At 39.1% G+C, this 23,282-nt stretch overlaps 1 protein-coding gene and 1 long non-coding RNA gene across 7 annotated transcripts in view; one reads left to right on the plus strand and one right to left on the minus strand.

Annotated features, from left to right (window-relative positions):
- LOC114281297 (uncharacterized) lies at nucleotides 1-21,616 on the minus strand. Of its 5 annotated transcripts, none has more exons than XR_014342275.1 (5): nucleotides 21,480-21,616; nucleotides 21,097-21,376; nucleotides 20,619-20,993; nucleotides 19,988-20,531; nucleotides 1-429 (listed from the first exon to the last, which is right to left on the minus strand). It is a non-coding gene; the product is annotated as an uncharacterized LOC114281297 (long non-coding RNA). The 5 variants fall into 5 exon arrangements; XR_014342274.1 differs by lacking the exon at nucleotides 1-429 and adding an exon at nucleotides 16,932-17,136; XR_014342277.1 differs by lacking the exon at nucleotides 1-429 and having other exon boundaries at nucleotides 19,815-20,531; nucleotides 20,619-20,678; nucleotides 20,777-20,993.
- Nucleotides 19,201-23,282, plus strand: part of LOC114281295 (DNA glycosylase/AP lyase ROS1) — a 13,679-nt gene continuing 9,597 nt past the window's right edge. For both annotated transcript variants that reach the window (XM_028223741.2, XM_082891754.1), the window contains exons 1-3: nucleotides 19,201-19,488; nucleotides 20,001-20,603; nucleotides 21,487-23,223. In XM_028223741.2, coding sequence (XP_028079542.2) covers nucleotides 19,473-19,488; nucleotides 20,001-20,603; nucleotides 21,487-23,223 — 2,356 coding nt within the window. In that variant the 5' untranslated portion in view covers nucleotides 19,201-19,472. The remainder of the gene's footprint in view (nucleotides 19,489-20,000; nucleotides 20,604-21,486; nucleotides 23,224-23,282) is intronic.

The raw sequence follows: 23,282 nt of genomic DNA on the forward strand, positions 1-23,282 counted from the left end.
AAACCAATATCGTAGATGAAAGAATAGTGACGCCGAAAGAAGTGAATGTAACACCTTGACAATGAACCACCCTGATCCTATTCATCCGGGCATTCCCAATATACAATCGACAACAAGAACAAGACAAAATAGTAATGATATAACATTGACAACATTCCTTCCCTTTGAACTATTTCTAAGCTTAACAATATTGTCTCATTACATTCATAAATAAAATAAAATAGTTCAACAAGTAAAAAATGGAACAACAAAATCAATTATAAGCCAACTTCCCTCAACTTTGTCCGTTGTTACACCAAAATACAAATCGACATATAGTTACCAAAACTGTCTCAGGCATACACATAATATGATTTCAAACAAAAGCTTTCACATCCCAAAAGTTTTCTTCTCAAAACAGTCACTTAGAAGGGACTTCATCTTCATTTCCTGAAATTTGGTTAGTTTGGGGTGAGCAAAAGCTCTGTAGGTAATGTATTTAACAAGTTATAACATTAATTAAAAAACACATGATCATGCAATGCAAACGTTTGGTAAATTTTGTTATATATATATATATATATATGTATGTATGTAAAGATACATTTATACATGAGTATGAAATGAGCAAAATTAAGGTTTAATTAGCATTTTCAGATTTTAATGGGCGGTAAATATACTATGATATTCCAAGTAAGAGCCGCAATTCAAAATACATACATAGATATAGATTTTGTATACTGAAAATAGTCATACATTTGCTAATTTGCCAACTCTAGAAACGGCGCGCTCATGGACAACCAAATACATTTTTCCACATTCATTCGACAATATTCGCAGATAGGGCAATTGGACACCTTGATTCCCCGCGCAGGTACTAATTACAATACACAACTCAAAACCCAATCCGACTCACTACCCGGACTCTTAGACTATTTACCCCATTTCAACTTTCCATTGTTCATAACATAATTGTATCATAAGAGAAATTTAATAATGCATATGATGTGTGAATTTGTAAATTCTCAATTTTTCCTAAAATGAATCCAATTCACTACTTCACTATTCAAATATAGGGATTACTCATTTAACAATCACCAATTCAAGGTGTATATAGAAAAACATTTCAAATCATACATTTCAACCTCAAAGTTAAGCAATTACCTTCAATTTCATGTTTTTGAAATCAATTAAGCAAAACCCCGTTTTATTGAAAATTTTCCAAAACTAGGGTTTCATATAAAATTTAGAGATTTCCTTCCTTTCATGAAATGGAAGCTAATATTCATCATAAACAACAATAATCCTTGATAATATACACAATCCTTCCATAATCATGAAACATTGCTCATTTTTGTCCAATCCATTCACTAACACAAAATAATATGCATATATATATATATATATATCATGAGTATCTAATGAAATTACCGCATATGAGTTTCAAATTAAGGATATAACAAGTTAAAGACATCCTTACCTCAAGAAGAGAAGCTAAAGATGAGAATCCACGTGAAACTTCAACAAAATCACGAAACAATTAGTGAGAGTCTTGATCTAGGCTTGCTCCTTAACTTTCTTCAAAGATTTGGTGTGAATCTTGGCTAAAAGTTCAAGAAATTTAATGTTTCTTCACTAGGGTTTTCAAAAGATAGTGTTTGAGAGAGAAGATGTAAAAGTGGAAAGAAAATGAGTAAAAGTTGACTTTTTAAATCAGCTGTCCCAATAGACCGCTTAAGCGAACAGCACAATTTCACGAGGATCACTCGAGCGACCTTTCTTAAGTCGTCTCGGTTGCGAAATGGCAAACTACTGAGAGCTGCAAATCTTTGCTCAAGTGACCAAATGACTGCTCGAGCGGTTTGCCAAATTGTTACAACCTACCCTTCTTAAAGAATTTCGTCCCGAAAATTACCATAATCTCTGTCAAAACAACTCTAACAATTCTCAAGGAAGATGATTACTATTCTTACAATAGCTCTATTCATCGTAACATCATCACAATATATGGATTCAAATTCTCAAAGTATCAAAATTCACATGTCACTTATAATCACAATACAAAACATCAACACAAGACTTATATATGTCCCACTAACCACAACAAAATGTCAATACAATAAAGAGTAACAAAATCATACATCATTAAACAAATTAGGGTATTTCTCACGAACTTCGACTTTTCTTTCCCACGTGGCTTCTTTTACCCCATGATGATGCCATAACACTCTGACTAGAGGTATAGTTTTACTCCTCAAAACTTGCTCTCAGGAGTCTAGAATCTTCATTGGTCTCTTCTCGTAGGAAATATTTTCATCTACTGCAAGGTTCGTCCAGTCTAAGACATAAGATGGGTCGGGCTCATACTTGCGAACAATTGAGATGTGAAACATGTCATATATCTTGGATAGTTGTGTGGGCAAGGCAAGGCAAGGCAATAAGCAACTTCTTCCACTCGTTCAATGACACCAAAAGGACCGATGAACCTAGGTGATAGCTTCCCGCTCCGGCCAAATCTCATCAAACCTTTTCTAAGTGATATCTTCAAAAACACATGGTCACCTACTTCAAAAAACAATGGTCGTCTTCTTTAATCTGCATAGCTTTTTTGCTGGCTTTCTGCCATGATTAACCTCTTCCAAATGATAGCTACTTTTTATGTGCTTTCACGAACCAAATTTGGTCCAAGCATGAGTGAATCTCCAATCTCAGCCCAACACACCGGTGACCTACATGGACGCCCATATAAGGCTTCAAAAGGCGTCATCCCAGATACTAGCCTAAAAGCTATTGTTGTAGCCAAATTTAGCTAACAAATATTTTTTCCACAACCCTTTGAAATCTAGTACATACGCTCTTAACATGCGTTCCAAAATTTGAATTATGTGTTTAGACTGACCATCGATTTGAGGGTGGTATGTAGTACTGAAGGTCAACTGAGTCCCCATAACGATTTATAAACTTTGCCATAATCATGCGGTGAAACGAGGATCTCTATCGGAGCCAATGCTCACTGGAACCCCGTGAAGCCGAATAATCTCCCTAACATACAGCTCTGCTAAATAATCAATTGAATCACCTATACACATTGCAAGGAAATGTGCCGACTTAGTCTGTCTACAATGACCCAAACCACGTCATTACTCCTTTGAGTTCTAGGGAGACTCGAAACAAAATCTATTATAATATGCTCCATTTCCATTTTGCTACTAATAAAGGTTGTAACAACCCGATTGGTTTTGATGCTTCGCTTTGACTTATTGACAAGTTAGACATTTAGACACAAATAAGGCTACATCTCTCTTCATACCCCTCCACCAAAATTGACGACTCAAATCATGATACATTTTTGTACTTCCGGGATAGACCGCAAGACGGGAGTGATGAAACTCTCAAAGTACGTCATCTCTACAAGATTTTGGTACGAAAGGGCTATCTACATATCGAATACTTGAGTCAAAATGCACCCTTAACCCTTTTTCTTCTTTTCCTTGCATGATTTTCTCTCTAATTGCTTCTACTTCCGAATCATTTTACTGTGCTTCTAAAATTCGTGTGACTAGTGTTGGCTGAGCGAAAACTGAAAACAAAATAGCTTGACTAGATGATTCACCAAGTTGTACATCAAACTCACTTAGGTCACCCAATGTCTTCCACTCCCTTATGGCAAGACTAGCAACCGAACTCATCCCTTATGGCAAGACTAGCAACCGAACTCATCAACTTTCTAATCAAAGCATCGGCCACCACATTGGCCTTCCCAAGATAATAATGCAATTCAAAGTCATAATCTTCCATGTATTTCATCCACTTTTTTTGGCGCAAATTCAAATTTTCTAGGAGAATAAATACTTGAGACTCTCATAGTCTGAGAATATATCAAATTTCTCTTCATAAAAGTAATGTCTCCAAAACTTTAAAGCAAAAATAACAGTGGCTAATTCAAGATCATGAGTAAGATAGTTTCTCTCATGAGTTTTTAATTAACGTGAACCATACGCCACGACCTTACCTTCTTGCATCAAAATATATCCCAAACCCGCTCTAGAAGCATCGCAATAAACTGTATAACCCAACCCTATATCTGGGATAATTACGATTGGTGTCCAGGTCAATCTAGCCTTCAATTCTAAGAAAGACTTCTCACATGATTCATTCCAAACTAATTTCAGCCCCTTTCTAGTCAATTTGGTTAATGGTGTCGCTAGGATGGAAAAATCTTTCACAAACCGTCTATAGTATCCGTGAAGACCCAAAAAGCTGTGAATCTCAAAAACGTTCTTAGGTTATTCCCACTTCAACATTGCTTTAATTTTTGAAAAATCTACCGTAACTTCCTCTCTTGAGACGTGGCCCAAGAACTTCACTTCCGAAAGCCAAAACTCACTTTACAAATTTAGCATACAATCGGTGTTTCCAAAGCTTTTATAAAACAATGTGAAGATGTTTCTCGTGCTTCTCTTCAGAAGACGAATAAATGAGGACATTATCCACAAAGAATACCACGAACTTATTAAGATAATCTCGAAAAACTCGATTCATTAAATCTATAAAAATTGAGGAAGCATTAGTTAGACCAAATGGCATCACAAGGAATTCGTAGTAGCCATATCATGTACAAAAGGTCGCCTTAAGAATATCCTTCTCCTTCACTCGTAACTAGTGATAACTTGATCTTAGATCTGTCTTTGAGAAACAGCGAGAACCCTTAAGTTGGTCAAAAAGATCGTCTATCCGAGGCAAGGGATATTTGTTTTTTTTATTGTGAATATTTACTTACGATAGTCGATGCGTAACCACAAAGAACCATCTTTCTTCTTGACAAAGAGAGTCAGTGCTCCCCATGACGAGGTACTAAGGATGAATCCCTTATCTAACAATTCTTACAATTGCTCCTTTAGAACAAGTAGTTTTGTTGGAGCAAATCTATACGGCAACATGGAGATGAATGTCGTACCAGGCACTAGATCTAAAGAATCCTACCTCACGATGAGGTGGTAACTCGGTGAGATCCTCAAGAAAAACATTTAAATACTCACAAACCACCTTAGGAAATATCCCCCGAACTGTACTACCCTCATTATCGACAATAATTGCAAGAAGAAAACTAAGTTTGCCTCGACTTCGTGAGTCATACAACAATGGCAACCCTCCATCGGCTCTATCTCCTAAAAAAAAAGTCCCCAGCAGTGGTACACACCGTAACCCTTCCATGGTAGCAATCTATAACGACACGATAAGAAGACAACCAGTCCATACCAAGAATGACATCAAAACCCAACATCTCTAATAGCACTAAATTAAAAAGGAGTTGATGTTCAGCTACCTCAATTACATACCCACGACACCCCTAATTTAAGATGGCTTGACCCCGATTAGTGACTCAACCATGAGTGAAGACTTTAGTTGTTCTACTTTTAAACCCAATATGGATGCAAATGCAGATGCAATAAATAAATGAGATGCTCTAGTGTTTATCAATATGTTGGCCTAAGTGTTTTAGATAAGATAGGTAGCTCTCATCACTGATGGTCCAGATGATTGTTCAGAAGCAGTGACTGCATAAACTTGCCCTTGGAGCCTCTGTTCACCCCGATCACCTCTCAAAACGTTGGTCGGTTATGTTAACCGTGCTAATGTGGCCCCTTATACTGCCCTTGGTATCTGCCCAGACTAAACCGATTGGCAATTCTACCTCTGACCTTGGCCTGCCTTATAACTCCTAGAATTTCAAGATCTAAAAGCACTCCCCGTCCCGACTAGCTGTGGACAAAACCTCTTCATATGCACTGATTGCCCACAATAGTAACATGCAGGCAACTGGCCCCATTCCTTGGGCTTGGCTTTGAGAACAAATTTGTTGTTGATGACTAGGATTTTGTTTACGCTTTTGTGGCATTGCTGGCTATATTTGAAACAAATAACATAGGTAGGGCTTGTGCTTCCAGAACTTCTCACAAAAACAAACCCCGATGACTTAGCTTGTTGGGGCATAGATTGGAAGGAAGGAAGAAGAACCCCTAAATTTCTTAGAAGATCCAGTATCACTCTTGGATTTTGAGTAACTCGACATCTTATGCCTCTGCCTAACTTCCGCAGCTTCTAACATAATCTCTACATGAGCTGCGACCTCTACCTATCACCTTCATCAAAATTTTGGGCCTTAGTCTTTTCTCAAATTTCAGACACCGACGCTTCTCTGTCACCATGAGCTTAGGCGTAAAACGTGCTAAACTAGTAAAAATGACCTCAAATTCCTACACTAGGGTGTTCAAATGTCTAAGTTCTTATAACTGCTTCATCGACCTTCCCTTAGCCATGGGAGGTAAGAACTTCTTTTGGAAGGTGTGGGTAAAGGCCTCCCAAGTATGCTCTACTTTGTGTTTAACAGATTTCCACCATTGACCAACCTCCCCTTTTAATTGATAAGCCACCAATGCCACTTGAAATTCTATCACGGATGTCTAAGATCTCAAATGACTTACTAATCTACTCCAACTATTCGTCTACCTTCATTAGGTTGGGTTTTCCACTAAATTTAGCGACGTTTGAACAAAAAAATTTCTTTTTCAAGAAAGAGACTCGAGTTTCCCCTTCAATTGTCCTCGCCGCTTGCTTGGCTCAGAGTATTTCCATAGACTCAGGGAGAACTACCACCATTTCCCAGTCTAATGCCTCCATTGCATCCTGGGCCAGGAGAATAACCACACATCACTTTACCCTTACCCTTCTTCTTAGAGAGATAAATCTTGTTAAGCCGACATATCCCCACTACCTCTGTGTGGCCTGCCATGACCTCTATCACATCCAAACATCCTATATAGAGGTATGGAGAAAAGATTTAACTCAATCCATACATTATATGTCAACTCACACGTCACACGAGTTAGATACACCTATACATATGTCTATGTTACATAAAGCACACCACATAGTCATATAAACACATAGAGCACACACGGGTTACTCTCTTAAGATGTCGAGTAGTCCCGTGGCACTTGAAGACCTAGTAAAAAAAGTATTGATCAGGTGCATTTCCAAAATGATTTCTGTAACAACCCTCATACTGTTTACTGATTAAGGACTGATTGATTACCGATAATTACCGATTACTGCTAAACGGAACTGATAACTGACTGATAATTGAACTGAGTAAAGTACTGAACTGACTGACTGAAATTGGAAACTGAATTGACTGAGTATATGTTAGTTAATTGCATTCTATCTGTTTGAATGTCTGATTATCTGTTCATGTTTATATGTTTAAACTGCTAATTGAAGGCCTTATCGGCGGCCGAATTAGAAACCGATTGATGTTCCGTGACCCTCATAATTAATGTGATTTTATGGTATATTTATCTGAAAATTGATTAGGTATGATTAAATTAGATTAAATTAAGCTAATTAAAGAGTTTGACTTATTTACCATTTTGCCACTATCTCATATACACACACTTGAGCCTTATACTTGAATCAAAACACATTTGCTCAGCCATTTTCTTGTCCTTAACCGACCAAGAGAGGGAGAGGGAGAGAAATTGAGTTCTACCTTGAAAATTTGCTTAATCTTGCTTGGAATTGAAGTGTTGAGTGCTACTTTGAGCTCCTAAACCTTGAATACAAGACTAAGGTAGGACATTCATCTTCTTGTGGCTGTTCTTGAGTTCAATCTTGCATGATTCATGTTAATTTGTAGAGCTAAGTCATGATTTGGGTCATTAATGGTGAATTGAAGCTCATTTCTTGCATGCATGGTTGAATTAATGAGTTTTGGGTTGAATTCATGGTAAATGGTTACATGCATGCTCATATTGTTGTTATAGACCATGTTTCCAACTGATTTGAAAAGAAATGAGCTCATTTGAACAAGCTTTGAAGTTTTAATTTGGTCTAAATCCATGCATGTTTGCATGTTCTTCATATTTTTGAAAATGGGTTTGATGAGGCTTTAATTGACTCACCTTTGGGGCTTGAATTCATAAATTGAGCTTTGAAACTTGTTATACATTGAATTTAATGATGTTTTCCAGAATTTGGGCCCAAGAGGTCGAGTTTGGAGTGGTTGAATGCTTGGTTTGAGCTTGGGAGGCAAATCAGGAAATTCCAGATTTGGCTTCCTCGCTCGAGCGAAGGATTCCCCGCTCGAGCGAGCACCTTTGTCCAGGGCTCCGCTCGAGCGACCATCGAGCGACCATCGCGCGTAAAATTTCAGCATCCAGTACTTTTACTGTTTTGCAGACCGCTCGAGCGAAGGTTTCCTCGCTCGAGCGAAGCCTTTGATTTTGGACTTACGCTCGAGCGTAGAAAGTCTCGCTCGAGCGAGGCTCCTATTTTCAGCAAACTTTGCGAAATGTTTTCTAAGTGTATTTTTGCATCCTCATCCCATCCTAGGCATTCTTAGGCCTAGTTTAAGGCACCTTGATGAGGATATCATTGTAGAACACACCAAGGCAAATTAGGGATTAAGTTATGAGATTTCCCAACTGTGTAGCTTAGTGTGTTCAACCTGTGAACTGTGTAGGGTTGGCAACTGGGGAGACACGCTCTAGCATACTGTAGCCCAGAACTCTGTGAGTAACGATTGTGTAAAGATATGTTCACAAATGATTATCTTCTGAACAACTGAACTGTACTGTTTTCTGAATTGATTACTGTTAACTGAATGAATGTATGTCCTATATTCTGAATTGTATTGTGGCATCCTTAGCACCTACTGTTTACTGTTACTGTGACAGAAATCTCTGTCGGTTTCCTTGTGGAACCACTACTGTTTACTGACTGATGGCCATCATTACTGCTCGGTCTTTTAAGACCTACTGTTACTGTTATGCTAATGGATGTACCACATATGACTGTTTACTGTACTGAGCAACTGAATTACTGATTGAAATGAACTGTTTCCATTACTGTAAGGACATTCATTCTAAACCCCTTTACGCTTTATGTTATTCACTGGGCTTTAGCTCACTGCTCATATATATATGTAGGTGTACAGGCACCAGAACGGAGCTAGGAGCGTCAGGGTAACTCCAGTTTTGTCAAGCCAGCCTTTGTGCCTCACTGCGAGGTTCCGAGCCTACTGTTAAGGCTTAGGGGTGTTTTAGAATTTTTCCCCCCCCCCCTTCTGTACTGTTTTACTGTTTTGTATAGACCGTACTGTTTTGTACAGACGGAATGTTTCTGTACTGTTCTGTAGGGTTGAGTCCCTAGTTGAATGGATGTGAATATTGTGTATACTGTTCTGTACTGTTTATGTATAAATGTGTGAAAAGCCTTTTTGCATACAGACTGTCACAGCTCAATGGACACTATTTATTTACTGTATTGGCTTCCGCCAGGCCCTGTACTCTGTTTTACTGTATTACTGTTCTGCAGGCCTTCGGTAATCTCGGATTACTGGCCGGTTACGGTGCTAAACCCATAGGGCCGGGTTTGGGTCGTGACAGAGTGGTATCAGAGCGATACTTAACCACGAGTTATACCGCACACACGTGTCCAAATGAGCTATAGGGTGTCCTAGAAAGTGATTAGGGCATCTCATGAGCATGTCAAGTGTGTGATTACGTTATGACTGAATATCTGCTAATGTGTTAAACTGGTAAGCAAATGACTGCTTATGTTTAAAACTGTTATAACTGCTTATAGTGAAATGGACAATGCAAATGAACCTGAGTCCTCATCTACTGAGGCAAGAATGGAAAGAATGGAAAGAATGATAGAACTGATAACTGCTAGACTTGAACAACAACAGAACCAACAGCCCCCACCTCCTCCTCCTCCGGTACAGCCGGAACCTAATGCGAATGCGGATGATGGGGATATTATTGCTCTTACCCAGAAGTTCAGCAAAATGAAACCGCCATCCTTTCAGGGAGGCCTTGAACCGCTAAAAGCTGAAGCTTGGGTTCTGGAAACAGAGAAATTATTTGAAGTGTTTCCGTGCTCAGAAGCGAACAAAGTACTGTTAGCTACCTTCACCCTACAAGAAGAGGCTAGAAGGTGGTGGATGTTAATCCGTGAAACAAACATTGTTATGACTTGGGCTCAGTTCAAGGAGTCCTTCTTTGAAAAGTACTTCCCTCAGTGTGTTAGGGATAGGAAAGTAACTGAGTTTGAACAACTGAAGCAGGGCACAATGTCCGTTGCCGAATATGAAACAAAATTTACTGAACTTGCCCGTTATGCACCGCATATGGTGGATACTGAGTATAAGAAGGCCAGAAAATTTGAAGGTGGCCTTAATGTGGCAATACTTGACCGGATAAATGTTTTGAAACTACCAACTTTTGTGGGTGTTCTCGACCGGGCATTGATGGCCGAGTCAAACATTGCGGCAGTGAAACAATCTGAGACACCAACAACTGAATGGCATGGTAAAAGGCAGGGTTTCAAATTTAAGAAAGGCAAGCACAACCCAGCCAACAAGAAACAGAATACGGGGACAACAACTAGCCTCAGTCAAGGGAGTGGATTCATACCACCCTGTCCTGAGTGTGGCAAGAAGCACAAGGGAGTCTGCTACAGAATATCTGGAGCCTGTTACAGGTGTGGCAAGGTGGGCCACATGGTTAAAGACTGCCCCTCTGCTCCACAAGCCAGTGGTAAAGCTACACCAAGCGCAGCAGTGTCAAATGCTCCACCAAAGCCTAACCCTAAAACTACCGGGAAAGAGCCTATGAGGCAAGGCCGAGTGTTCGCACTAGTACCGGGAGATGTGCAGAATACCGAGACCGTTGTGTCAGGTATTCTCTCTATCTGTACTCAAAATGCATATGTACTGATTGATTCGGGGTCTACGCATTCATATGTGTCGCATGCCTTTTCACGGAAATTGGATAGACCCTTAGAACCCATGAACTATCTGCTAGCCGTATCATCACCCGTAGGGGGATCTATGACATGTGCTTATATGTACCCCGCATGTGAAATTATTGTTGGGGATATGCATCTGTTTATTGATTTACTGCCATTGAACATTGATCATTTTGACGTAATACTGGGGATGGATTGGTTACAAAAATATCATGCCACTATTGACTGTGTGACCAAGCAAGTCGTTTTCCGTCCACCTGGTTTGCCTGAATTTGTGTTTAATGGGAGTGGAGTAGTACCTCCTCCGTATTTGATTTCGTCAGTGAAAGCTGTTAAATTAATTAGAAAGGGGTGTAAAGGATATCTGTGTTCTGTACTGACTGTGTCTACTGATGATAGTGTTAAAACTGATGTGAATTGTATTCCTATAGTCAGGGAATTTCCAGATGTTTTTCCAGATAATCTTCCAGGAGATTTGACTGATAGGGAGATTGAATTTACCGTTGATGTGATTCCCGGAACACAACCAGTTTCTAAAGCTCCTTACAGAATGGCTCCAACTGAACTGAAAGAACTGAAAGTGCAACTGCAAGAACTGTTAGACAAAAAGTTTATCAGACCTAGCACTTCACCATGGGGTGCTCCTGTTTTGTTTGTCAAGAAGAAAGATGGCTCGCTGAGACTGTGCATTGACTACCGTGAACTGAATAAGGTAACTGTAAAGAATAAATACCCTTTGCCACGCATTGATGATTTATTTGATCAGTTACAGGGTGCGCAAGTGTTTTCTAAGATTGATCTCAGATCGGGGTATCATCAACTGAAGGTTAAACCAGGAGACATTGATAAAACTGCTTTTAGAACAAGGTATGGACACTATGAATTTTTGGTTATGCCATTCGGAGTCACGAATGCACCAGCCGCTTTTATGGACCTCATGAACAGAATTTTTAAACCGTACCTTGATGACTTTATTGTTGTATTTATCGATGACATATTGATTTACTCCAAAAGTATAGAACAACATGAACATCATCTGAGACTTGCCCTGCAAACCTTAAGAGAACAGAAATTGTATGCTAAACTGTCTAAATGTGAATTTTGGCTTGACCATGTTATGTTTTTGGGGCATGTCGTTAGCAAAGATGGAATTTCTGTTGATCCGCAGAAAATTGAAGCTGTGGTGAACTGGCCTAGACCAACAAATGTGACTGAAGTCCGAAGCTTTTTGGGATTGGCTGGATATTACAGAAGATTTGTCAAAGATTTCTCCAAAATTGCCCTACCATTGACTCAGTTAACTCAAAAGGGGACATCATTTGACTGGACCGACCAAAGAGAATCCGCTTTCCAGGAGTTGAAAACTCGACTTGTGACTGCACCAGTTTTGACTTTACCCTCAGGTACGGATGGTTATACTGTATTTAGTGATGCTTCTCATAAGGGTTTGGGATGTGTTTTAATGCAGAATGGGAAGGTTATAGCTTATGCTTCCCGACAACTGAGACCACATGAAAAGAATTACCCGACCCATGATCTGGAACTTGCTGCAGTAGTATTTGCACTGAAAATCTGGCGTCACTATCTGTACGGGGTGACATGTGAAGTATACACCGACCACAAGAGTTTAAAGTATTTCTTCACACAGAAAGAACTGAATATGAGACAGCGGAGATGGCTAGAACTGATAAAGGATTACGACCTACAGATCTTGTACCACCCAGGAAAAGCCAATACCGTTGCCGATGCATTGAGCCGGAAATCGATTGGAAACTTAGCATGTTTGCTTACAGGACAGAAAGAGTTGCTTTGTGACCTTGAAAAATCTGAAATTGAAATTGTTTTACGGGAACAAGGTGGAACCTTAGCTGCTATTTCTGCTCAACCGGCACTGATTGAGGAAATTAAAGAGAAGCAGCAACTGGATGACTTCTTAAAGAAGATCATCGAAGAAAGAGAATCTAAACCGAGACCGGGATTCAAATTTGAGAATAATGTACTGAAATTTCAAGAAAGACTGTGTGTACCAAATGATACTGAACTGAAAAGAAGAGTTCTGCAAGAAGGCCACAATTCGAAATTGTCTATCCATCCGGGGAATACGAAAATGTACCAAGATCTGAAACAGAATTTCTGGTGGCCGGGAATGAAGAAAGAGATTGCTGATTTTGTATCCAAATGTCTCCATTGCCAACAGGTCAAAGCTGAACATCAACGACCTGCCGGACTATTGCAACCCCTACCCATACCAGAGTGGAAATGGGAGCATATCACGATGGATTTTATCGTTGGATTACCTCGCTCCAGAAAAGGTATGGATTCAATTTGGGTTATTGTTGATAGACTAACCAAATCTGCTCACTTCTTACCTGTCAAGACAATCTATAATGCGGACAAATTGGCTGTTATCTATATTGATGAAATTGTAAGACTGCATGGAGTGCCTGTGTCTATTGTTTCTGACAGGGATTCGAAGTTTACATCGAGGTTTTGGCAAAGCCTACAAACTGCACTGGGTACTGAACTGAGACTGAGTAGTGCCTATCATCCTCAGACAGATGGCCAATCAGAAAGGACCATCCAAACTCTGGAGGATTTACTGAGAATGTGTGTCCTTGATTTTCAGGGAAACTGGGAAAGTCACTTGCCCTTAGCTGAATTCGCCTACAACAACAGCTACCATTCGAGTATTGGTATGGCGCCTTTTGAGGCATTGTATGGCAGAAAATGTAGATCTCCAATTTGCTGGGCAGAAGTTGGAGATGGGCCTTTGCTTGGGCCCGAGATTGTATATGAAACAACTGAAAAAGTGAAACTGATACAGCAAAGATTGAAAACTGCACAGAGTAGACAGAAAAGTTATGCAGATGTCAGAAGACGGGACAGAGAGTATGAAGTGGGTGATCACGTTTTTGTGAAAGTGACACCAATGAAGGGCCAGACTCGTTTTGGAGTCAAAGGCAAGTTAGCGCCAAGATACGTCGGACCATATGAGATCATTGAGAAAATCAATCCGGTGGCGTATCAAGTTGCGCTCCCTCCTGAAATGGAACACATGCATAATGTTTTCCACATTTCTATGTTAAGAGACTATCTTCGGGATCCCTTCCATGTAATAGAGCCTACCCACGTAGTGTTGAGTGATGACTACACATACGAGGAACGGCCTATACAGATTGTAAACAGACGGATCAAGAAACTGAGGAACAAAGAGATCCCGTTAGTGAAAGTTGACTGGCAGAACCATGATGGCGTGTATGCCACTTGGGAAAGGGAAGATGACATGGCTAAACGATATCCTGAACTGTTTCCACTGAATCCTGTTTTCTTCCAGAATGAAGGTAACTCGAGTTTAGGGGACTAAACTCTTTATAAGGAGGGGAGACTGTAACAACCCTCATACTGTTTACTGATTAAGGACTGATTGATTACCGATAATTACCGATTACTGCTAAACGGAACTGATAACTGACTGATAATTGAACTGAGTAAAGTACTGAACTGACTGACTGAAATTGGAAACTGAATTGACTGAGTATATGTTAGTTAATTGCATTCTATCTGTTTGAATGTCTGATTATCTGTTCATGTTTATATGTTTAAACTGCTAATTGAAGGCCTTATCGGCGGCCGAATTAGAAACCGATTGATGTTCCGTGACCCTCATAATTAATGTGATTTTATGGTATATTTATCTGAAAATTGATTAGGTATGATTAAATTAGATTAAATTAAGCTAATTAAAGAGTTGGACTTATTTACCATTTTGCCACTATCTCATATACACACACTTGAGCCTTATACTTGAATCAAAACACATTTGCTCAGCCATTTTCTTGTCCTTAACCGACCAAGAGAGGGAGAGGGAGAGAAATTGAGTTCTACCTTGAAAATTTGCTTGATCTTGCTTGGAATTGAAGTGTTGAGTGCTACTTTGAGCTCCTAAACCTTGAATACAAGACTAAGGTAGGACATTCATCTTCTTGTGGCTGTTCTTGAGTTCAATCTTGCATGATTCATGTTAATTTGTAGAGCTAAGTCATGATTTGGGTCATTAATGGTGAATTGAAGCTCATTTCTTGCATGCATGGTTGAATTAATGAGTTTTGGGTTGAATTCATGGTAAATGGTTACATGCATGCTCATATTGTTGTTATAGACCATGTTTCCAACTGATTTGAAAAGAAATGAGCTCATTTGAACAAGCTTTGAAGTTTTAATTTGGTCTAAATCCATGCATGTTTGCATGTTCTTCATATTTTTGAAAATGGGTTTGATGAGGCTTTAATTGACTCACCTTTGGGGCTTGAATTCATAAATTGAGCTTTGAAACTTGTTATACATTGAATTTAATGATGTTTTCCAGAATTTGGGCCCAAGAGGTCGAGTTTGGAGTGGTTGAATGCTTGGTTTGAGCTTGGGAGGCAAATCAGGAAATTCCAGATTTGGCTTCCTCGCTCGAGCGAAGGATTCCCCGCTCGAGCGAGCACCTTTGTCCAGGGCTCCGCTCGAGCGACCATCGAGCGACCATCGCGCGTAAAATTTCAGCATCCAGTACTTTTACTGTTTTGCAGACCGCTCGAGCGAAGGTTTCCTCGCTCGAGCGAAGCCTTTGATTTTGGACTTACGCTCGAGCGTAGAAAGTCTCGCTCGAGCGAGGCTCCTATTTTCAGCAAACTTTGCGAAATGTTTTCTAAGTGTATTTTTGCATCCTCATCCCATCCTAGGCATTCTTAGGCCTAGTTTAAGGCACCTTGATGAGGATATCATTGTAGAACACACCAAGGCAAATTAGGGATTAAGTTATGAGATTTCCCAACTGTGTAGCTTAGTGTGTTCAACCTGTGAACTGTGTAGGGTTGGCAACTGGGGAGACACGCTCTAGCATACTGTAGCCCAGAACTCTGTGAGTAACGATTGTGTAAAGATATGTTCACAAATGATTATCTTCTGAACAACTGAACTGTACTGTTTTCTGAATTGATTACTGTTAACTGAATGAATGTATGTCCTATATTCTGAATTGTATTGTGGCATCCTTAGCACCTACTGTTTACTGTTACTGTGACAGAAATCTCTGTCGGTTTCCTTGTGGAACCACTACTGTTTACTGACTGATGGCCATCATTACTGCTCGGTCTTTTAAGACCTACTGTTACTGTTATGCTAATGGATGTACCACATATGACTGTTTACTGTACTGAGCAACTGAATTACTGATTGAAATGAACTGTTTCCATTACTGTAAGGACATTCATTCTAAACCCCTTTACGCTTTATGTTATTCACTGGGCTTTAGCTCACTGCTCATATATATATGTAGGTGTACAGGCACCAGAACGGAGCTAGGAGCGTCAGGGTAACTCCAGTTTTGTCAAGCCAGCCTTTGTGCCTCACTGCGAGGTTCCGAGCCTACTGTTAAGGCTTAGGGGTGTTTTAGAATTTTTCCCCCCCCCCTTCTGTACTGTTTTACTGTTTTGTATAGACCGTACTGTTTTGTACAGACGGAATGTTTCTGTACTGTTCTGTAGGGTTGAGTCCCTAGTTGAATGGATGTGAATATTGTGTATACTGTTCTGTACTGTTTATGTATAAATGTGTGAAAAGCCTTTTTGCATACAGACTGTCACAGCTCAATGGACACTATTTATTTACTGTATTGGCTTCCGCCAGGCCCTGTACTCTGTTTTACTGTATTACTGTTCTGCAGGCCTTCGGTAATCTCGGATTACTGGCCGGTTACGGTGCTAAACCCATAGGGCCGGGTTTGGGTCGTGACAATTTCGATTACTGCAATAGACACAAGTCATATCCCAAGAGGTTAACTCAATGGCCATATAATCACACAAACAGATAAAACACAAAGCAAACTAACGCCCCTTGCTAACATGATAGCCATATGCGATAAAGTTGCTTTCCACGAGCTCCAGGTATTCAAACCTGGTTAGCTCTAATACCAATTTGTAACACCTTGGCAATGAACCACCATGATCCCGTTCATCCAGGCATTCCCAATATACGATTGACAACGAGAACAAGACAAAATAGTAATGATATAACATTGACAACATTCCTTCCCTTTGAACTATTTCCAAGCTTAACAATATTGCCTTATTACATTCATAAATAAAATAAAATAGTTCAACAAGTAAAAAATGGTACAACAAAATCAATTATAAGCCAACTTCCCTCAACTTTGTCCGTTGTTACACCAAAATACAAATTTACATATAGTCACCAAAACTGTCTCAGGCATACACATAATATGATTTCAAACAAAAGCTTTCACATCCCAAAAGTTTTCTTCTCAAAACAGTCACTTACAAGGGACTTCGTCTTCATTTCCTGAAATTTGGTTAGTTTGGGGTGAGCAAAAGCTCTGTAGGTAATGTATTTTTCAAGTTATAACGTTAATTGAAAAACACATGATCATGCAATGCAAACGTTTGGTAAATTTTGTTATATATATACATATATATAGATAGATACATTTATGCATGAGTATGAAATAAGCAACATTAATGTTCAATTAGCATTTTTAGATTTTACATGGACGGTAAATATACTATGACATTCCAAGTAAAAGCCGTAATTCAAAATACATACATAGATATAGATTTTGTTTACTGAAAATAGTCTCACTTTTGCCGACTCCAAAAACGGTAGGGCGATGGGAGCAAAAAAAAAAAAAACCTTTTTCCCTTCCACATTTGCTGACTCAAGAAATGGCGGACGTAGACACCCTAAACTATGTTTTTCCACATTTGCTAACTCTAGAAACGACGGGCTCATAGACACCCAAAAATATTTTCCTACATTCATCCGACGATATGTGCAGACAGGGCAATTGGACACCTTGACTCCCCGCACAGGTACCAATTACAATACATAACTCAAAACCCAACCCGACTCACTTCTCGAACTCATAGACTATTTACCTACTTTCAACTTTCCACTACTCACACCATTATTGTATTATAAGAGATTTAATAATGCATATGATGCGTGAATTTGTGTATTCCCAATTTCTCCTAAAATGACTCAAATAATCCTCAATAATATACACAATCCTTCCATAATCATGAAACATTGCTCATTTTTGTCCAATCCATTCGCTAACACAAAAAAAAAAAATACATATATATATATATATAAAATGAGTATCTAATAAAATTACCACATATAAGTTTCAAATTAAAGATATAACAAGTTAAAGACACCTCTATCTCAAGAAGAGAAGCTAAAGATGAAAATTCCCGTGAAACTTCGACAAAATCGCGAAACAATCGGTGAGAGTCTTGATCTAGGCTTGCTCTTTCACTTTCTTAAAAGATTTGAGGTGAATCTTGGCTAAAAGTTAGAGAAATTTTTTGTTTCTAGGCTAGGGTTTTCGAAAGATAGTGTTTAAGAGAGAAAGGATATATAAATGTGGAAAGAAAATGAGTAAAAGTTGACTTTTTAACTTAGCTATCCCGACAGACTGTTAGAGCGAACTTTTCATCGCTTGAGCGAACAACATAATTTCAAGGGAATCGCTTGAGCAAAAAACAACAAGTTTTAAAAGTTTTGCAGTGTTACGGTGGAAATACTAAAAGCATAAAATCTACGCTTGAGCGACCATTTCACCGCTCGAGCGATCTCGCTTGGAAAATGACAAACTATTGAAAGCTGCGAATCTTCACTCAAGCGACCAAATGACCGCTCGAGCGGGTCTACCAAATTCAACTGTTACAACAGAGGTGAAGAGAGATTTGATGAGAGGAGATATAAAGGTCTGAGAAGAGAGAGACTAAGATATGAGATATAAGAGAGAGAGAAAGAGAGTGAGAGAGAGAGAGAGAGATAAAATCAACGTGTGGAAGGAGCAAAGGAAATGAAAGGATAGTTTGGTCATTTTGCAAGAACTTGTCTTTATGGACAGTATTTTAGAGCATGAACTTTGAGGCAACGAAAATTTAAAATTGAATTTATGAATCAAGTGCCAAAAAAATAAAAAATGTTTGCATAATTTAATTTCTTATGACAATTCTCGTCACATCTCACCATAAATACAAATACAATCTATATCTACGCAAATAAAATAAGATTTTACTTGTTTCTAGTTGAAAGCTCTAAGCAATCGGGATCTCTTACCGGCAAGAGTCATTAAATACCAGAGCTTATGAAAACTTGGTTGAATCTTTTCATAAACTCATATTAGTAAGAGTTTTATGTTTCAACTGTTTGATTCAGTTAAAATTTTCAATTAGACACAAATCATTCCTAATAAAATATATAAAATAAATTTACTTGAGTGTGATTCACATCTCAATTAAACATATATTTAATTTCATATACTTTTCGAGATTTTTTCAACTATGGAATTTTTTTAGATACAAATGAGTTCGTTCTATGCATATGCGAGTCTCACCGTCTCGTACTCCGGGAGAGAAATTGCAAAGCTCACGTGCATGAGTTAAAACACAATTTTATACTATATATGGATTTAAAATAAAAATTGAAATTACGTATAAGGATTTACGGGAAAAGAAGTTATCAGTTCGGGAGCTCTCTCTCTCTCTAAAAAGCCCTGGTCTTTCCATTTGGTTTATTATTTTCCCTACTTTCTCTCTCTTCTATGGAAAAGACTCTACTTCTGTTTTTCTTTGCCGTCCAGTGAGAGAACCTGCAGATCTCCGGCAATGACCCACGATTCTGGTAATTCTGACCTACAAGGTCTATCTAATTCATACTTATTCTCATTATTTTTCATATATATAAATATAAATATGTTATAAATGAAATAGGATATTGAGATTTTCTTGCTTGTTTTCTGCAATCTCTATCCAAGAAAACAAAATTTCAAAACCTACTCAAATTACTGGAATTTTTATTGGATTTTCAATGCTTTTGATGCGCGTGAGCAACTGGGTATGTCTGTTTAGGAGATCTGTCAATTAAAAGGGGCTCTTTCTCGTTTGAATTTCAGGATTCTGAAGGGTATGGGTTTGATTGATCTTGTTTTAGCACAATCTTGGTTCTAATTTCTTTTCTTCCTTTCTTTTTTTTTTTTTTTTTTCTAGGAAAATAATTCCATAGGATGGGGTTGGTAAAGGAAGAAAGTTCACTGGAAAAGTCTGTTATTTGGATTCTCACCTCAAGAGAATCTTTTGCCTAATAATTGAAAAACTGGGGAAAGAGAAGATTGGGTACTAACCTGTTTTTCACAGCCTCGGAAATGGATTTCAGAAGAGAGACTATGATTCCGGAAGTGAAAGATTACCAGATTCACAGTTCTTGGGTTCCAATAACCCCAGTGAAGCCCATTCTGCCAAAACCGCAGCCGATCTACGCAGACAGGCAAGAAAATCAGCTAGGCCATGAAAATTTGATTGTAGCAGAGAGATTTTCAACCGGGTTTGCAGAGGAAACTCGAGCCCATGGAACAGTTGCATGTTGTGATTCAACAAATTACATTGACTTGAACAAGGACTTTGATGATTGGGAGGCAGATTTTGCTGGGAAATCCCAAGTAACTGGTGATGAATTCAGCATTTGCAGTGAATTTTCCATGGATACAGACAGGATAGGAAATGTTCCTTTTGGAAATCTCATGGCCCTGGCTGATGTTGCTGCTACAACAGATTCTGCAAATGCTGCCAGGGAATGGAATGTTAATGCAGAAAACAGTTGTTTCATTTCTATTTTTGACTCTCACTTCGAAGGTAGTCGATTTGAGAACTGCTCCACGACTTCGTCCCCTGCAAACCAAGAGATCTCATTTGGATCAAACCTGTGGAGTAACAGCAATTGTGCACTGGATAGGCCTTTATGTGAGTATTACTAACTTTGCCTTTGATTTGGTGATTACTGTTTAGTTAAAGCTTCTGTTGCTTTCACCTGTAACTCTTGAGAGCAAGAAAAATACATAGAAACACAAACATGTCAAATAATTATATGTAAGGATCAAACTGCACAGTTTCATAGGTGTAGGACCATTAAGTACCCCAATGTCAATGGGGTTTGTGAAACGCCACCAGCTCCATTTCCAAAAAGAGAATCCATGTGCTTGTTTGGCGCAACTTTTATCAAGCTAAAAGCTCATAATCAGAAAACATAAATTAAAAGCACATCTCCACCTATTTCTCAATCATGAGTTTTTCTTCAACTTATTTTAGTTTTTTCTGCCTCATAAGTTGTAATCAGATGCTGCACCCAACACTCTAGAACAGATTTCACAAAGAACAAAACTATAAGCATCTCCATAAGCTGCACCAAACAACCCCCACATATTCAATAACATGTGAAAATCAGTTAGCTACATACCTTAAAAAAACTGCATCTGGATTTAGAACCAAAGCAAAGAAAGTGAAACACGAATTGGTATTTGCTTATCGTGTAATGTATCATACATATTTACATGATACACCTTTGCCATGCCATCATTCTGATTGTTTCCTTTTACCCACAAACCATTGATACCCGGGACACTTTCACCATCACGCTGACTCCACTTGCGGCAGCTGCGGCGGTGGTGGTGGTGTTTTTTATGCCTCATTTGAAATCTGACTCTCCCAGACCCCATGCATTGGGATGTTTTCTACACCTGATTCAACAACCACCAGATGAATAACATTCTTACACTACAAAAATCACGTCAGATTTTGTTAATATTTATTCCTCAAATTGATGAAATGTAATAACTGTACCTTACAGACGGAAATTACGTTCCTGCCCAAGCCACCTATGATCTCAACTTGCCACCAGGAGCATTAACAGATGCATTCACAAGCAGGAACATCACTGCCCAGTTTTCACCCATAACACCAGATCAGTCCAAGAAAGGAGAAACCAAGCACGATTATGATATTCACAATTTAAACATGGATGAAAGAACAAATCAGGCAAGGGACGAGGGGAACGAAGTTGCTATTAGGGTTGAAGTGGACGAGCTCCACCATGATAAAGAACAGCAACGACTACCAAAAGGTTTGTCAAGTTCTGCTATTTCAACACAATTGCACGAGAATCACAACCCTGACAAGGAAGGCAACCCTGGCATTGACCTGAACAGAACACAACAGAAACTGAGAAGAAAAAAGCACAGGCCCAAAGTGGTTATAGAAGGCCAGCCCAAAAGGACTCGAAAGCCAGTGACCCCAAAGCCTGTGGCCCCCGAGGAAAACACAACAGGCAAGAGGAAGTATGTCCGAAAAAATGGACTCAACAAAACCCCAGGCACTCCCACAGTGGAAGTGACAAGCAAAAGTACTCATCCAAAAACAGCACCGCGTGTAACAAGATCCTGCAGGAGAACATTAAATTTTGACTTGGAAAGCCCAGTGAGAGAAGAAAGCTCTTCATACAGGCCACATTCCAATGAGAATGCAGAATCACAAGCACAAAACTTTTATACCAGAGTTGAATCAAAATCAACTGTTCACCTTGGCCAAGGGATAGAGGCAATGGTTGAGAAGACACAAGTGGGCATTGCTTATGAACTTAACCGCTCCATGAACAAAGTGCTAGAAGATTACATAGCAATGCCAGAAAGACAAGCCCCATGTCCCCCAACCCCAGCCAAAACTGATCGATCACATGAAAACTTAAAGGGTCATGCCCGAAATGAGCATACAAGAGGAAAATGTCAGATAGTTTTCTCCAATGAAACACATGATAAACAGGGAAGCATTGTACAAATGATGATGAATACTGATATCCAATCCACACCGAGGAGTCCAAACGATTCCATCTGCAGCAGCAGTGCATGTTTGACCGAGGGAGAACAAGCAAGGGGATTAAAGAGGGTACATTCATGCACAATTGATGAGGCAGAACCCATCCGCACAAATGTGATTGGACGTCATTACAATTCTTTGCATGAATATCTGGCAAGATTTCCAGCAAATGTATATAACAATAACAGAATTCCTGGCATGCATTTTCCTACAATTTACAAGAAAAAGAGAACTGAGAAAGCGCACAGTTCAACTATGTCCAACATATTGTCTATTGAGACTGCTGCAGAAAATAGTGCGAGACGAGCAACACCATGGCCTCTGAACAATGCCTGTGCAACTCCTTATACAACAGAAACCAATTGCAGGTTTTCTACTGCTCAATTTAACACTACCAGAACCTCAACCAAAACTACTCCACTTACAGATGCTCAGGGTAAACAGAAAACTTTCGAATGTAAACTGGCTTTGGACCAGAAAGGAAGGATGACAAAGAAGAGATCCAAAGGCCCTACTCGGGTACGCGACTTGGCTTCACTAATTAGAATTATAAAGGGAAAACAATTGCCAAGTTTTCCTGCTAGAGGGGAACCAATACGGGGTAATAAGCAGCTGTATGAAATTTCACATCACCCTCACACATGCATGGAAGCACTGGTTGCAGACACTCGTGCAACAATGACAACAAAGAAGCGGACAAAAAGAAACTCTACTGGTATGTATACCTACAACCAATCCTTTTGCAAGTCAATAGGTACTTCCTAAGTAAATGAT

The sequence above is a fragment of the Camellia sinensis genome, chromosome 10 (assembly GCF_055761805.1).
Source record: "Camellia sinensis isolate YWXY chromosome 10, ASM5576180v1, whole genome shotgun sequence".
Lineage (NCBI taxonomy): Eukaryota > Viridiplantae > Streptophyta > Magnoliopsida > Ericales > Theaceae > Camellia > Camellia sinensis.